The 17,800-nt window shown below is 42.1% G+C and overlaps 1 protein-coding gene across 4 annotated transcripts in view; it reads left to right on the top strand.

Moving 5' to 3' along the window:
- Nucleotides 1-17,800, top strand: part of COL19A1 (collagen type XIX alpha 1 chain) — a 337,142-nt gene that overhangs the window by 29,096 nt on the left and 290,246 nt on the right. For all 4 annotated transcript variants that reach the window (XM_073336362.2, XM_078852102.1, XM_078852101.1 and 1 more), the window contains exons 5-7: nucleotides 11,524-11,647; nucleotides 12,027-12,302; nucleotides 17,065-17,145. In XM_073336362.2, the coding sequence (XP_073192463.1) occupies nucleotides 11,524-11,647; nucleotides 12,027-12,302; nucleotides 17,065-17,145 (481 nt within the window). The remainder of the gene's footprint in view (nucleotides 1-11,523; nucleotides 11,648-12,026; nucleotides 12,303-17,064; nucleotides 17,146-17,800) is intronic.

Raw genomic sequence — 17,800 nt, forward strand, 5'->3', positions numbered from 1 at the left:
TAGAAATATTAACTAAATAACGGCAGGCCAATGCACTGAAAAATTTTGTGCTTGAGATCGTAACAGCAAGTCAAGGGGCACCTTGGGATAGGTGGTCCTCCAAACACACGCAGAGGTAGTGGTAAACAAATGTGCTTTAGTGGGGGGTGTATCCTGATGCCTCCCCTTCCCAGCAGATCTGTTGACCCACCTCATAAAAGCGGCGTGGCATTACCCTTTATTTATGCATTATTTGAGGGGGCTTTGTAGGCCATAGCTGCCAGGTGTTGCCCTCTGCAATTCATCTGTGCTGATAGTCAGGGGATGCAGTCAGCACATACCGCTTAGCCACGTGACTGGGGGGAGCCACCTCCCACATGTCGCGATGGACCACTCAGTCCCAGAGGCAGCCTTTCCAAAGGCCTGGTTGGATTTTTATAGCAGGGGCCCACACTCCTTTCATGGGGCCAAAGGCCATGAAGGAGCAGGCTATGCCTGTGCACTTCCAGTTAGTGAGCTTCCAGGAATAGCAAAAAGGCTATTGCTTCCGACCAATCCCTGAGTGGAAATGGATTTCCCTGGGCCAGGCTCCATGGAGCACATCCTCCTGGATGCTACCGACTTGCTGGGTTACATATTGTTGGAGCTGGGAGCACACACAAGTCGAAGCTAGTTGGTCCCCGACCTCAATTATGGCCTCAATCAGTCCCCGCAAGGTGTCTTGCATAAAAGGGCCAAAAGTGGTTCACTTGAGCCATTGCTCCCAGGTTTCTCCTTCCCAGTGGAACCACAAGTGTTGGCAGTACGAATAGAGATCTTCCTCCTCCAAAGGGGCCATTGTTCCAAGGTGGAAACAAACTCTTTGCGGGGGGGTTTAGATGGAGATGGGATGCAACGTTGTCCTGGGCAGTGCTGCCTTGTGGGGTATGGAGTTCTTCTGGGTTAACCCCGACTGGGACCCAATTGGGGAGGGGGAAATTGAGGCATATACAAAAACTATCTAAGTCATTAGTCATTCTGTTACAGCCCTCCCTCCCTTCCGTCATGGATGTCATTTGCCTGGTTTAGGAAGTCATAACAACAATATTGCATCCAAGGATCAGAAATTACTATTGCTCGCCAAAGGGCCTTTTATTCTGCTTCAGGCCACCACATGAGGAACAGGGTTTGTCCCTCTGGGGTCCAAGGGAGGTCTGGGGCCACCCACCAGGTATTTTGCTGTGGCCCTACTGTGTCTATCCAGACTATGCACTGCCTTCATGGCACCTCCCCTCCAGCCTTACGCCACATTGTGGCTCAGGCCCCATCAGCAGCTCGAACCAGGGAGAGCCTCTGGAGGTTTTTGGTTTTTTTTTTTTATAATTTATTTATTCAGATAATCCCATGAGCGGATGGAAACCTGGATAGTCCAGGCAGATCACAGGTCCACAACTGAGCCCCACGATGCCATGACCAGAAACCTAGGGAGAAACATGTTTTGAGCTGATTGGCATGCACCCATTTTAGTTTGTCTGAAGCTGGTAGCTGAAGCTGGTACACTACTGGGGAAATGCGATTCACAATGGAGTACAGACCCACCCACTTGGAGTCCAGAGTGTGGGCTGCCTTCCCCAGCTTTTGCAACATTACCTTGTATTTAATTTGCCATCCCTGGATGTCTTTAACAATGATTCCCTTACACTTGGCCTTTTCTTAATTTAAAGCGGCCTTTACGGCTTCGTGGGTTTCACATAGCTCTTTCTTCAACTGGGCAAAGCTGAGACTTTTTTGGTTGTGGCAAATAGTAAATGTGATTATTGGTAAACACAGCACTTACATTATATTTTCATTTGTTTACTAGTGGGTTGCTAACACTTTCATTCTTCCAAAACACTTCTTTCCAGGAGTTAACACATACACATTGCCCATTATATAGTACTTTGGTTTTATTATACAATTTATTTTACATACAGGATCCTAGTGAAATGTCTTTACTACAGGGCTCTGGAGCAACAGGCAAGGACAAGCATACCCACTTTTGAGGAGTCCACTCGGTATAACCTCTGGTATCCAGTAGCTTCCCTCCCTCACCAGCCAACTGGCTTAAGGTCTGGGGTAGCCAGAAGGATTCCATGTGCCATATGAGGAGTGGGCTAACTTTTTATATTTTTGCTTTTAGAGCTTGTTGGTGTGCGTTTTTAATAATAATTTCCCCAATTAAAAGGTCTGGCCTTACTATGCTAGAAACATATTGCATTTATTCGTATTGATAAATATCAAACTGATTTTTTTCTTTGCTTTAGCAGGTGTATTAAAACCTTAGTGTTTCCTGATATTACTCAAAACATTTTGTGTTGCAAGGTGGACAAAGCAAGTATCTGCATTTCAGTACATTCCATAGCTATAGCAGTATGTTTTTTGTATTTATTAGGCTGTCCTGTAGCTAGGACAGAGAGCTTAATTTATTTGTAATTATCTTCAGGTTTACAGTATTTATAATTCCTGCTTTAAAACTAATTCCTCCTAATATGGTGTCTACTACCTGAGGATGTTTCCCTGAAGTATTTTTTTAAATACATAACAGTACTAGCAACAAGACAAACATCACAAGACAAAACATAGAACACAAAACACAATTTCTGTTGTGACAGTAGATTCTTAGTATTTTGGGTTGCTTTTCATCTGGTATCAGCTTTTTCTGATTTTTTGAAAGACAAAAAAAGTGTTTCTACCCCTTTGGGGGTGGTAGATTATTGCTTAAAATATTTCTTTTTTTTTTTTTTACAAATACCCTTGCTGGGAAGGTCATGCCTGACTAATCTAATCGCCTTTTATGATGAGATTACTGGTTCTGTGGATGAAGGGAAAGCAGTGGATGTATTGTTTCTTGACTTTAGCAAAGCTTTTGACACGGTCTCCCACAGGATTCTTGTCAGCAAGTTAAGGAAGTATGGGCTGGATGAATGCACTGTAAGGTGGGTAGAAAGCTGGCTAGATTGTCGGGCTCAACGGGTAGTGATCAATGGCTCCATGTCTAGTTGGCAGCCGGTATCAAGTGGAGTGCCCCAAGGGTCGGTGCTGGGGCCGGTTTTGTTCAATATCTTCATAAATGATCTGTGGGAGACCGTGTCAAAAGCTTTGCTAAAGTCAAGAAACAATACATCCACTGCTTTCCCTTCATCCACAGAACCAGTAATCTCATCATAAAAGGCGATTAGATTAGTCAGGCATGACCTTCCCTTGGTGAATCCATGCTGGCTGTTCCTGATCACTTTCCTCTCATGCAAGTGCTTCAGGATTGATTCTTTGAGGACCTGCTCCATGATTTTTCCAGGGACTGAGGTGAGGCTGACTGGCCTGTAGTTCCCAGGATCCTTCTCCTTCCCTTTTTTAAAGATTGGCACTACATTAGCCTTTTTCCAGTCATCCGGGACTTCCCCGGTTCGCCACGAGTTTTCAAAGATAATGGCCAATGGCTCTGCAATCACAGCCGCCAATTCCTTCAGCACTCTCGGATGCAACTCGTCCGGCCCCATGGACTTGTGCACGTCCAGCTTTTCTAAATCGTCCCTAACCACCTCTATCTCCACAGAGGGCTGGCCATCTCTTTCCCATTTTGTGATGCCCAGCGCAGCAGTCTGGGAGCTGACCTTGTTAGTGAAGACAGAGGCAAAAAAAGCATTGAGTACATTAGCTTTTTCCACATCCTCTGTCACTAGGTTGCCTCCCTCATTCAGTAAGGGGCCCACACTTTCTTTGGCTTTCTTCTTGTTGCCAACATACCTGAAGAAACCCTTCTTGTTACTCTTGACATCTTGGAGGGATAGCTCAGTGGTTTGAGCATTGGCCTGCTAAACCCAGGGTTGTGAGTTCAATCCTTGAGGGGGCCACTTAGAGATCTGGGGCAAAAATTGGAGATTGGTCCTGCTTTGAGCAGGGGGTTGGACTAGATGACCTCCTGAGGTCCCTTCCAACCCTGATACTCTATGACTCTTGCTAGCTGCAGCTCCAGGTGTGATTTGGCCCTCCTGATATCATTCCTACATGCCCGAGCAATATTTTTATACTCTTCCCTGGTCACATGTCCAACCTTCCACTTCTTGTAAGCTTCTTTTTTATGTTTAAGATCCGCTAGGATTTCACCATTAAGCCAAGCTGGTCGCCTGCCATATTTACTATTCTTTCGACTCATCGGGATGGTTTGTGCCTGTAACCTCAACAGGGATTCCTTGAAATACAGCCAGTTCTCCTGGACTCCTTTCCCCTTCATGTTAGTCCCCCAGGGGATCCTGGCCATCCGTTCCCTGAGGGAGTCGAAGTCTGCTTTCCTGAAGTCCAGGGTCCGTATCCTGCTGCTTTCCTTTCTTCCCTGCGTCAGGATCCTGAACTCAACCAACTCATGGTCACTGCCTCCCAGATTCCCATCCACTTTTGCTTCCCCCACTAATTCTACCCGGTTTGTGAGCAGCAGGTCAAGAAAAGCTCCCCCCCAGTTGGCTCCTCTAGCACTTGCGCCAGGAAATTGTCCCCTACGCTTTCCAAAAACTTCCTGGATTGTCTATGCACCGCTGTATTGCTCTCCCAGCAGATATCAGGAAAATGAAAGTCACCCATGAGAATCAGGGCATGCGATCTAGTAGCTTCCGTGAGCTGCCGGAAGAAAGCCTCATCTACCTCATCCCCCTGGTCCGGTGGTCTATAGCAGACTCCCACCACTACATCACTCTTGTTGCACACACTTCTAAACTTAATCCAGAGACACTCAGGTTTTTCTACAGTTTCGTACCGGAGCTCTGAGCAGTCATACTGCTCCCTTACATACAGTGCTACTCCCCCACCTTTTTTGCCCTGCCTGTCCTTCCTGAACAGTTTATAACCATCCATGACAGTACTCCAGTCATGTGAGTTATCCCACCAAGTCTCTGTTATTCCAATCACGTCATAGTTCCTTGACATCACCAGGACCTCCAGTTCTCCCTGCTTGTTTCCAAGGCTTTGTGCATTCGTATATAAGCACTTGAGATAACCTGTTGATCGCCCCTCATTCCCAGTATGAGGCAGGAGCCCTCCCCTCACAGACATTCCTGCTTAATTCCCTCCAGCCTCTGCAGAGTTAACCTTTCACTTTTTCCTTAAATTACTTGCTTATCTCCCAAAATGACACCTTAATCAACTAAGATTTTAGCATTCTAAGTACTATTTCAGGTATCTGAATTCCCCATGTCTGCACTTACTCCTTTCCTTACTCCTGCCACTATGCCCTCAGGGCTTCCAACCTGTTTTCCAATTGTCTGGGCCCGATCTTGCTTTCCTTGCTGAACTATCCCTTTTCATAGACACAGGCTTTGTTCCACTACCTATTTAGCGAGGAGGGTGGGCTCCTTAACTAGCCCCCACCCCACCTGGTCCCTTTCCTTAAACATTTCTTTTAAAATTGTGAAATCACCACAATATCATTCACAAAAAATACTGCACTGCCCAAACTCCTATATCCTTCAGAGTTTGGTTTAACAGAGCAAGATCGGTTTAAAAGGAGTAATCTCTTGAACAAAGTATCATCTTTGGATTGTTTCCTTGTAAACATTTTCTACATAGGTGCAACCACTATTTGCCCACTCTCCTATATCCTTCAGAGTTGGGTCTCATATAGAAAACACTGCTTGAACATATTTCTTTATGAATCTCTTTTACCTGTATAACTCTTCTGTGCCCACACTCGTTCAAAACACAAAGTCTATACCAATCCCACAGGTGCCCCCAAGTTTTTACCCTTCTGCCTTACATACTCGGCATATAGGTCTAACAAATGCTGCCAAGTTTGCACACTTTCCTGAAGCTCTGCCATGGAACCCCAGGGATTGTGTCCCACCTTGATGAGAGCCCTCTCCAGCGAGGAGAGGTCTTCAAACCCCTTTGAAAGAGGCAACAGGGTCCCGTCCCTTTTTGTCACCCCTCCTGCGGCTCGGGCATCAGGTCCACCAACCTCCCGTGACACCAGTGGGCCAGGCAGTGTGACTTTCATCTCCACGCTACCTAATGCCCGTGCTTCCGGCCTTGAACCCATCGTGGATGACATCTTCCCACGACCGCGGGACTTCTGAGTCTGCGATCATACTCTTTCGTTTCCTGAACATGCCGACGCAATTCGTTAGTATTGCCAGTTAGAACAGTTGGTGTGCTTCTCAGAGGCCCCCGCCCCACTTCTCCATCAAAAATGTGACAGATTTATGTTACCAATCTGCCTGGGGCTTCAGGTGATCAGGCTGAGGCCGCAGGAACTTTAGGGAAGAAGATGAAGGAGCACACCAAGTGACTAAGTTTAAAGCTTTATTAACCAAATAACAGCAGTGAGTGCTGGGCGCGCCCTACGTCACTCATAGGGAGGAAGAAAGCATTAGTGCCCGAGCCCTCACCCACTTTCATACATACACATGCACAACCAAAGGCTGGCCAAGCCTGGGTGTAAGGTAAGAAGAAGGGGGGTGGCAGGAGGGTAGACGAGAGTTCTGCCCTGTGCACAGGTCGTCTAGGGTCCACTATAAATCTCCGACTTGCTTCAGCTCTCAGGAGGGTTTTAAGCCCAGGGTTCTTCCAGGGGCATTTTCATCCAGAACCCTCGTCCCCCCGTGCTCTTGGTACCAGTCCAAACCGGCCTTCCGCGGCTTCCTTAGTTTCCCCAAAACACATTGGTTTCAGGGTCGCACGACTGTTGTTTTTTTAACTTAGTGACCTTTGCAATCCTACTAGTTTTGCAACCCCTTCAATTCTGTCTGGTTCTGTTCTCCTTTCTCACAGCTGGCCGGGTTTGAGATACAGGCTTCTGGCTGTTTGGCAGCAGAGAGCTTGTTTGTGTGCGCTGGTCTTGGGCTGCAGTTTCGTTCCTTATCTTTGGGCCTAGCTGGATCGTTGAGTTAACCCGTTCCTTTCTCCCTTCCTCCCCCTTCGGCCTCTTATAACCTGCAAAGGAATCTTCCACTCCACACTCACACCTTCAACCCTTCCCAAAATACTTTCCAGTGCATATAAAGGCTTTAGCAATATACAACACTGGTGCTGACCCAGGGGACCTCATGGGGTGGGGAGGGGCATTTTATTGTGACATTATGTGTGTGAATGTGTGTTCTTTGGCATACCATACAGCGCTCTGATGTCACAGGGAGGACACTCTGGGTGTTTGTGGGCAGGCTGGTGGCAGGTGACTGATACTACAACCTATGCTGGAGTTCAAAATAGATAGGTTTTACACCTTTGTGCTGTTCAGGGAGTGTAGAGTGCAGACTTTTTTTCATCTGAGCCTGTCTTTTTTTCCTATGGCCACACTTTCTTTCCTTGAGCTGCTCACATATTGGGTGATACTGCATCATGCCATCGTCACTGCGCTATGTACAGGCACAGTATAGTGCTACATCAATCTTCATGTAACTTGCCTCTTTTTCACTAATGTGCAGTGCTGTGTACTTCCTTTACTATTGCAAATAATGGATAGCTCATTGTATTGTTATGTGGAATTCCTTTTACATGCTCACACTGATAGGAGCACCTAAATTGAACACTATATTAAGCTTTCAGAGAGATTCTAAATTCCAGATCTAATGTTCTGTAAGATTCTAAATTATAATTTATGTTTTTCCCATATTAACATTATGGTGTTCTCTGATTTAGGGTATGTGTCTTTCTGTGAGCGCTATTGTGTATTAAAACACGTCTCTTTAATACACCCTAATTTCGGTTCTGATCAAAGGTTATATAATTTCAGTCTTTTTGTCTTAGTATAACACTTTTACTAATCAGCTCTGTCTAGACACTCTTTAAACCAGGTAGCTGCTTTTTATTCTATTATATATAGTTAGAGCCATTCAAGTAATAGAAGATAGGCAAAACCCAATCTTTCTTGAGGATACCAGTTTTTCAGGCTCCATTCCCTGGATGCCTGCATTATGGAATTCACCATTAAATGGGAAGCACATCCTGTAAAGGATTCATTAATGATTTTCCATTAATTGGTCACCAGGGAATGTTCCTTTACTTGTGCTGTTGACATTCTTCCTCCCCTCAGAGACTAAATGCATGCCTTCTATGTGCCTTTTGTTAAATTAGGTCTTTGGAATACAGTAGCTATGCTGGCATAATGCAATTGGGATAACTGTAAAGTACAGTTTTACACTGGTCTATTTTCCAAAGAAGTGAAGAGCATGAGGAGAGAGTAATTGTTGTTGTTTTTGGTTTTTAAATGTGATAAATCAATGAATCAGCTACATAGGTCTATTGACTCACCAGTCCATTGTGAGTCTGATCCTTCTAGTGTGAATCTCATTTAGAAATCTAAAATTCTTCAACATTTTCAGCATTATCAGAAAATCATATGAAGCATTTATTAATAGATTGTGGGATAAATTAATTCCTGGTCTAACTCCATTTAAATCAATGGAGTTACACTAGGAATTAATTTGACCCTGTGTGCTTTTTTTTGTTTACTCTAAAATGCTCTCCTCCATTGTCACTCTTCCAGCTCAGTGACAAGGAAAGCAAGAACAAGCCCATTATATCTGAACTTTTATTCTGTTTCCCAACTGTTTGATAAACAGTGCAGAGAGAGGGATGTGTTTTTCGTGTGATGCACACTGCACAGACAGGCACAATTCTCCTTTGTAGTATATCTGAGGTAAACTTTCAAAAGACAATTAAACATTGTTCATTTAGGCAGCATCATGAATGTCCTTGGTGCTTAATGGAGCTAATGAGAGAATCACTGAACTGTACTTTCTTAATGTAAACGAAGTGCCCAGAAACTTCTCCACTATATGGCTTAAAGACCTTTCTCTTTCCTTCTCCCCTTCACACCAACTTCTTCAGAGTTTCCTAAACTTTCACTGCCTCTCTCTCTGACTGGTAGAAGATTTTGACGACACTCTTCTGCCTCAAGAAATACCAGCTGTTCTGACTTAATTCTCGCAGTAGTTAAAACCCTCCCATGTCTCCTTAATAAGGTGTTCAGATATCATGGTGATAGACACCTTAGGAAAATGAACTGTCAAACGCTCCCATGTACAGATGTGCTGTGTGGGTTTGTGATGGGATGGGGGACCCCATCCAGTGTGGGGTGAGTTCACCCCATCCTTCAAGCTGACCTCTATCTCTAGGCCGTGACACCTAAGGGCTAAAGTCAGTAGAGTTGACCCGATCTGCAGGGGTGTAAGGCCTAGTGGCCGGAGTCTATATAATCGTCCTGGTTCACAAGTCAGTGAGGCCTAGTGGCCAGTGTCAATAGAGATACCCCAGATTCTCAGGGCAGTGAGGCCTAGCGGCCAGAGTCAGTAGAGTTGCCCTTCAGGGCAGGGCTCTATGGCCTACTGGCCAGGTGGGGCATATGGGCTGCCATGGGTGAGTGGGGCCATGCTGGTGGGTGAGTGGCGGCCAGGGTAGGGGGACCCAGGTCCTCCTTGCTCCACTGGGTCTCAGCCCAGGACCCTATCAGTGGTGAGTGTGTCTGCCAATGAGTCAGGGATCTCTGTCCACAATGCGCTATCATCAGGACAATGGGCTACTTCCTACTGTGATACTTGTGGTGGCAATCTGTTCATTTTCAGGGTCTCTGGGTTCCTCGGCTGGTGCCACTCCCTGTAGCTCAGACCTCCCTGGGGCATCCATAGGTAGCTGGATGTCTGCTTGGGTCTTGGTGCCTCTGGCTTCCACGGTCTGGGGCTCCAGTTGCACCCGGGCGGGAGTCAGCAAGGAATGTCCTTCCTCTCCGGCAGTCAGCCCAGGCTGAGCTGGGCTGCTCCCTCTTATACTGGTGCTCCACCTAGATCATGCCCAGTAGGGATGTGGGGGCATGGCTTCCTCCACCCACAGTGAGGACTTAACCTTTCCCCGTCCAGTGCGGGGCGAGTTCACCCTGTCACAGGATTATGGGTGTCTGTCACAGATCCTACTTGTCTTACATTTCACTGTAAAACAGGACTGGTCCTACCTCTTAAAAATAATTTACTGCTCATCGAAGGAGGCTCTTATGTATTGTTTAGATTTGCAAGTACATGAAAAATCTTGCTCTCATGAACTGGGGCACCAGTTCACTTCTTTCTAAATGGGAACATGCAAATAATTGATATGTAGATTCAGACTACCAACCTTTTTAGAAACTATGCCCCTTTCTCTTGATCTGAGCCTTCCCTAACTCACCTTTGGGAAAACGAGAGTATTCCAGCATAACCACCTTCATGACTGAAGGATACAAGAAGCCCTCAAAGCAATAAATTATTGTACTTTTAAAATCTCACTTCAGAATCAAGACCTGAAAAAGCCCTATTTTTTAAAAAAATTGTTCATATATTTCACATAAAAAGACAAAAAGATAGCTGTGCAAAGACTATCGGTAGCCAGGCAGATTATTAAAATCAGTCCATAAAAACTACAAAAACAAGAGCAAAACAATGTCAGTCCCCCTCTTGCCCCACCACCAACAAAACAACCAGTCATTGATAACATAAAAAAACCCATCACATCTCAAAACCCACAGAAATGTTTAATCTGAAACAGACTGCAGAACATCACAAGTGGATCACACTATATGCTTTCACATTTTATCTTGATCTTCCACCTGCTCCTATTGCTTTTCTCAAAACAAATATTTCTTTAGACTCTTCTATAATCATCCTTAAGACTCCTCACTGATCATCACTGAGTCTTTAATTTCTCTATGGAGCTATTTGTTTATCTAAATCACTCACTTTTAAGATGAACCTGGCAGGATTTCATTGAGCATTTTACATGTGTAATTGCTGCACTGCAAACTTTGAAATATTTAGGTATTCTTGTTTTTGTCCCAGAATAAGTGACTATATGAATTGATGGCAAAACTTCTGTGTACTTTTTCTCAAGTGGTAAGAGATGATGTGTTTTATGCATATATTAGTTTATTTTCCTACCCGATCTGCAGATAAATAAATTATAATGCAATATTCATTAATGTTGGAGGTTATCTCTTGTTTCTATTACATTAGGAGGTCATATTGACAGATGTGGGATTACAAAAGGCTGTAAATGAGTGTGTAATTGTATTAACATCTACAGTGATATAAAATTAAACCATTTATATTGCATGGTCATGGGGAGGGTGAAAGGGGACATTTGTCTGCTTTATCAGATTATCAGGTTTCAGGCATTCTGATGAGGGGAGTGTCTATAAATCCAGGTGGACACCATGTATTTTTTTCATTAGACAAGTATTGTTCCCTGAGTAATGAAATATAGAATAGCATACTACAAAATGCCAGTGCAGTTTTGTTATATATGTATCTGTTGTTTACATCTGTCTCACCTGTTCAAAACATTTCTTCAGTGCTGGAAAAGCAGTTGTGTTTGCAGCATAGTAACATTCAGTTTCAAAATTCAAAGACTTAATTATTGCAACCTTTGGCCTCAGTAGGGTTTCATGAGTGTAAATGAATTCATGATTTGATACTGTCTGTTGAACATATGTCTGCTGTATCCTTAGTTCCCTTCCCCCACCTTTCTTTCATGTATCAGAATAAAAAGAACCAGTTTTCTTTCCCCCTGCACCCATAGGCAAGTATTTCCAAATGGGCTTCCTGAAGAATACTCTTTAATAGCCACATTCCGTGTAAGACGAAACACCAGAAAGGAGCGGTGGCATATATGGCAAATTTTAAATCAGTATGACACCCCACAGGTAAGAATATATTTTATTTTTCACTTAGTTTTCAATTTTTTTGTTGGAGGAGGATAGGATAGGTTAGTGGGTCTTTTGCCTCTGGATTCAGATCTAATTTACATAAGATAAATCTGCTGTTCTGAAATAGTATGGTGGTCATTATTCAAATCACAGAAATACAGAAGTTCAGCAAAATTTCTCCAGTAATATTGGAATGGTACTAGGTGTGTTGCAATGTAGGATGGATGGACACTGAAAAAGTTACATGAGAGAATATTTCATGATTGCTGCCTAATCTATGCTATTAGGTTGCTCACTTATTTTTCTTCCTGGTTTATGTACAGTCTGTGTTTGCTTGTAATTCCGATTTATACTAAATTATGCTTTTTTTCCCCAGGTGTCTGTCATAGTTGATGGTTCAAAAAAAGTTGTCGAATATATAGCCAAATCTGCTCAGGGAAATGTGCTACACCACACCTTTAAAAATCGTGAAATTTATCCTCTCTTTGATCGGCAGTGGCATAAGCTTGCCATTAGCATACAGTCAAGGATCGTTTCCCTCTATGTGGATTGTAACTTAATTGAGAGATGGCAGACTGATCTAAAGAACTCCATTGACTTTCAAGGAAGGACTTTCATTGCTGCTCGAGCTGCAGATGACAAGCCCGTAGATGTGAGTTGTACCAGTGAGATGATTCTTAAAGCAGAATGGGATAATATGGAAATCGTGTTTTAAACATATTTCTAACGGCATACTAAATAAATATGAAAACAAAACAAAATGCAAAAAAAGAATACCCATTGGGTGTTTTACACCAGTTCACTGTTTGATTTTTTTGATATCCTCTTCTAAACAAGGTGTCAACTCATGCAATCTCTATTCAGGCAAAACTCTCCATTGTTCTAAATGGGCAGTATTGTCTGAATAAGGACTACAGAATCGGGTTCCTGTTTTCAGTATTATTTACATTTCTGTATCCATTTAGAAGTTAGTCATTTTGACTTATTACTACTATACTGTTTAGGGCTCACTTTATAGTAATAATTTTGTTTTCAGTTTTCAATTTTCATATTATCTAATTTGTCATCGAAAGGGAAAGAATGTATAACATGGTTAGCCACTCCAAGTATTTTCATGGGAACCATTAAATCCTCACCTACGCAAACATGGTAGATGTATGAGTCTGAAAATAGTATAATTCATGCAACTACAGTCAGGGGAACTTCATAAGATGATTATTATTATCTTTAAATAAAATGGTGTGGTAAGAACTCTGCTGCAGTGCCAAGGCAATTGAATCTCCCTATCCAGTGATAATGGGGCCTTTATTTATATGCTATCTGAGTCACCAAAGTAACCCTTACATAGATCAATCTATATTCTACTCCAGAGATTTTTCCTCTTATACTTTTTTGTGGAAAAACTCAGAGGAAGTAATTTGAAGTTGTGAGAAATGTTAGTTTTAATATTTAGTACACATCTGCCTACCAGGTTTTAAGCCTACTGTGTGGGGTTTAGAGTGATGACATGAAAATTTCCAATTGCATTCTACACTCAGCACATTATTATTCATGTTAACTGTTTTACTTTATTTTATATTATTAGCATATATATATATATATATATATTAGCATTATATTATTAGCAAATTGCAGAGCTTGATCCTGCACAGTGCTGAATACTCTGGACCTGATCCAGAAACACACTTAAGCATGGGCTTAACTTCAGTGGAACTACTCGTATACTTAAAGTTAAGCAAGTCCTTAAGTGTGTTACTGGATGGTAAGAACATAAGAACGGCCATACTGGTTAGACAAATGGTCCGTCTAGCACCGTATCCTGTCTTTCAGCAGTGGCTGTTGCCAGATGCATCAGAGGGAATGAACAGAACAGCGCAAATTATCGAGGGATGTATCCCCTTTCATTCAGTCCTGGCTTCTGGCAGTCAGAGGTTTAGGGACACCCAGATCATGGGCTTGCTTACCTGACCATCTTGGCTAATCGCTCATGATGGACCTGTCCTTCATGAACGTATCCAATTATTTTCTGAGCCCAGTTATACTTTGGGCCTTCAAAACATTCCCTCGGAATGAGTTCCATAGGTTGACTAACCGATGTGAGAAGTACTTCCTTTTGTTTGTTTAAACCTGCTGCCTATTAATTTCATTGGGTGACCTGATTCATGTATTATGTGAAGGGATAAATAACACTTCCTTATTCACTTTCTCCACACTATTCATGATTTTATAGACTTCTTTACCATATTCCCCCTTAGTCATCTCTTGTCTAAGATGAACAGTCTCAGTCTTTTTAATCTCTTCTTTTATGGAAGCTGTTCCATCTCCCTAATCATTTTTGTTGCCCTTCTATGTGCTTTTCCAATTCTAATATATCTTTTTTTTTGAGATGAGGCAATGAAAAGTGCAAGTAATATTCAAGATGTGGGTGTACCATGGATTTATATAGTGGCATTATGGTATTTTTTTATTATCTATCCCTTTCCTAATAGTTCCTAACATTCTGTTAGCTTTTTTGACTACTGCTGCACACTGAGCAGATGTTTTCAGAGAAATATCCACAAGATTTCTTTCTTGAGTCGTAATAGCTAATTGAGACACCATCATTTTCTATGTATAGTTGGGATTCTGTTTTCCCATGTGCATTACTTTGCATTTATCAACATTGAATTTCATCTGCCACTTTATTGCCAAGTCACTCAGTTTTATGAGATCCTTTTGTGATTCTTTGCGGTCAGCTTTGAACTTAACTATCTTGAGTAATTTTGTATTGCCTGCAATGTTTGCCATCTCACTATTTATCCCTTTTTCCATATCATTTATGAATATATTGAACAGCACTGGTGCAGGACAGATCCCTTGGGGACTCCGCTATTTACCTTTGTCCACTGTGCAAAATGACGATTTATTCATAACCTTTGTTTCCTATCTTTAAACCAGTTACTGATTCATGAGAGGACTTTCCCTCCATGACTGCTTAGTTTACTTAAGAGCAGTTGGTGTGGGGCCTTGTCAAAGGCTTTCTGAAAGTCCAAGTACACTATATCAATTGGATCGCTGTTGTTCACATGCTTTTTGACATCCTCAGAGAATTTTAATAGATTGGTGAAGCATGCTTCCCCTTTACAAAAGCCATGTTGACTCTTCCCCGACATATTGTGTTCATCTACATGTCTGATATTTCTGTTCTTTACTATAATTTCAACTAGTTTCCCTGGTAGTGAAGTTAGGTTTACTGACTTGTAATTGCAAGGATTGCTTTGAGAGCCTTTTTTGAGAAACTGGTGTTACATTAGCTATCTGCCAGTCATCTGGTACAGAGGCTGATTTAAGCAATAGATTACATACCACAAATAGTAACTGCAATTTATATTTGAGTTCCTTCTGAACTCTTGGGTGAATACCAGTTGGTCCTGGTGACTTATCACTACTTTATCTATTTGTTCCAAAACCTCCTCTGCTGATTCCTCAGCCTGGGACAGGACCTCAGATTTGTCATCTAAAAAGAATGACTCGGGTGTGGGAAACTCCCTCACATCCTCTGCGGTGAAGACCGACAAAAAGAATTAATTTGGCTTCTCCACAACAGCCTTGTCTTCACGGAATGCTCATTCAGCACTTTGATCATCCAGTGGCCCCACTCGTTGTTTGGCAGGGTTCCTGCTTCTGATGTACTTACACAAAAACTAAACAGGAACTTTTTTTTTTTTTTTTGCTAGTTGCTCTTCAGATTCTTTTTGGCCGGCCTAATTATACTTTTACATTTGACTTGCCAGAGTTCATGTTCCTTCCTATTTTCTTCAGTAGGATTTGACTTCCAATTTTGAAGGATTTCTTTTTACCTCTAAGCACCTCTTTGGCTAACCAACAAAGTAAAAAAGGCCTTTTTTTAGTCCTCTTTGCTGCTTTTTTAAATTTGGGATATACTTTTAGTTTGAGTCTGTATTATGGTGTTTTTAGTTTCTATGCAGCTTACGAAAGTGAAATGCTTGTGACTTTTAATTTCCATTTATCTAACTTCCTCATTTTTGTGAAGTTTCCCTTTTTGAAGTTACAGTCTACTATGGTGGGTTTCTTTAATATTTTTCCTACTACAAGAAAGTTGCTTTAATTACATTATGGTCGCCATTACTGAGCTATTCATCTATATTCCACCCTTGGACCAGATCCTGTGCTCCACTTAGGACTAAATCAAAGATTGTCTCTCCCTCTGTGGGTTCTGGGACCAGTTGCTCCAAGAAGAACTATATGGTGTCCAGAAATTTTGTCTCTGCTTCCTGTCCTGAGGTGACATGTACCCAGTCAATATAGTTGAAGTCCCCCATGATTATTGGGTTTTCTGTTTTAGTAACCTGTCTAATCTCCCTCAACATTTCAAAAGCACCATCACCGTCCTGGTCAGGAGGTTGGTAGTATATCCCTATTGCTATACTCTTATTATTCAAGCACGGAATTTCTATCCAAACAGATTCTATGATCAAGGCCAGAGTACTTATCATCTTGCACGTTGAAGCCCATATTTATTTAAAATGTATAATGTCTCCCACCACCTCAGGACCTGCCCTTAAATCTTAAATACAGCCCAGCTATTAAAACACAATAAAAGACCAAATTTTCAGTGGACTTCGCCAGTAGGGAATTCCCCTTGCATGGGGGAAATCCACTGGCATAAAGCTGGTGGAGGCCGTGGAGATGGTTCCTGCACCACCAAGCACTCTTGATACTCCCCAATGTATATGGTGTTTTTGGGGAGAGAGGAGGTGTGCTGGGGCCAGGGCAGGATTGAGGAGGGGTTGTTGGGAGCAGAGCCGTGTTATGCCAATTTTCCTCTGATAAAAAGTACCTTATGTGAGTGATTTAAGTTAGAGTAGGTAGGCCACTGCACTAACTATAATCAGCTAACTGTAATCAGCTTCCTGGGGCTACCTCCTCTCTGACAATCCATCCTAAAGTATCCAGAATAAAACACTTGATTCCTGCTCTTCAAATGACGTAGTGGAAAGGGCCAAGCAAAGGCCTGTCCAAAGTGGTAGATCATACTCTGGCTCTAGTGGATTGCTAGAAGGGCTCACTTCAGGGGTGTGAGATTGAGAATGCACTTCATTGAGTATTTAAAATGCAGGACTGATAGCAAGAGTGATGCAGAGGATTACAACTTCCATGAAGATAACTGGGTCCCAATATAGGATTTACACTGCAGTAGCTGAGAGAAGAATTTGGTCCATCATACTCGTGATTTTTTTATTAAAAGTTCTGAATTTGTCTGTTTCTTACATACTTAAGTCAAATGTGATATTTTCAGAATGACTGATTATAATGGCAAGTTCTGAAAATTACTGTAGTTTCCACTAGTGCCTAAATATATTCCTTTTTTACTGTTGATATAAATCCCTACTCTTTTTTACATTTTTTAACAGATTGAACTTCGCCGCATAACAATTTATTGTAACCCAAAATTTGCAGCTCAAGAGACCTGTTGTGAAATATCTGAGGGCATGGTAGGTTATTTGTAAAAATGTAAATATAAAACTGAAAATGCATTAATCATCTTTTATGACAAAACTTTCACCTTATTTTATTTAAAGAATGTAAACAAGGAGCATGGCCACGTTAAATTGGTCTTTCCTAAAAATGGGATACATTTTCCAGGAGAGCTCTTGCTAGGTGGATTGTTGAAACAGGATAGCATTGGCAAAGCAGCACTTCAGTGAAAGAGGAATATGAGGGACACTGTCCGAATGAAGAACACTGGAGGCTGCCATGCCCCTCTTTCTAGATACAGTTATCCATACTAATTAATAGTCGAGGAAGTCACAGGTAGAGTGATTAGAATGTAGATCTTTCCCACTGAGCTAAAGGAATGGGTGGTTCCAGAGAAAAGAGAGAGTTTTATACTTTATTATCAGCTTTACTTATGATTCCATTATGTGTCGACAGTGGGGCTTGTGGAAGGGGCATTACAAACCTGTATGAGATAGAATGGAGTGGAGAGAGAATGGGCCAGAACTTTTGATAACATACTTTCATTTTAAGACTATAAGGAAAATAGAAATAAAGAAAATAAACAGCTGAATGTCCTGTTCCTGACAACTATATTTTTATCTTTGATGTAGTTTGCATTTTTTGGATATGCATATAGTAAATATAAGGTGC

This window comes from Lepidochelys kempii, chromosome 3, assembly GCF_965140285.1.
Source record: "Lepidochelys kempii isolate rLepKem1 chromosome 3, rLepKem1.hap1, whole genome shotgun sequence".
Lineage (NCBI taxonomy): Eukaryota > Metazoa > Chordata > Testudines > Cheloniidae > Lepidochelys > Lepidochelys kempii.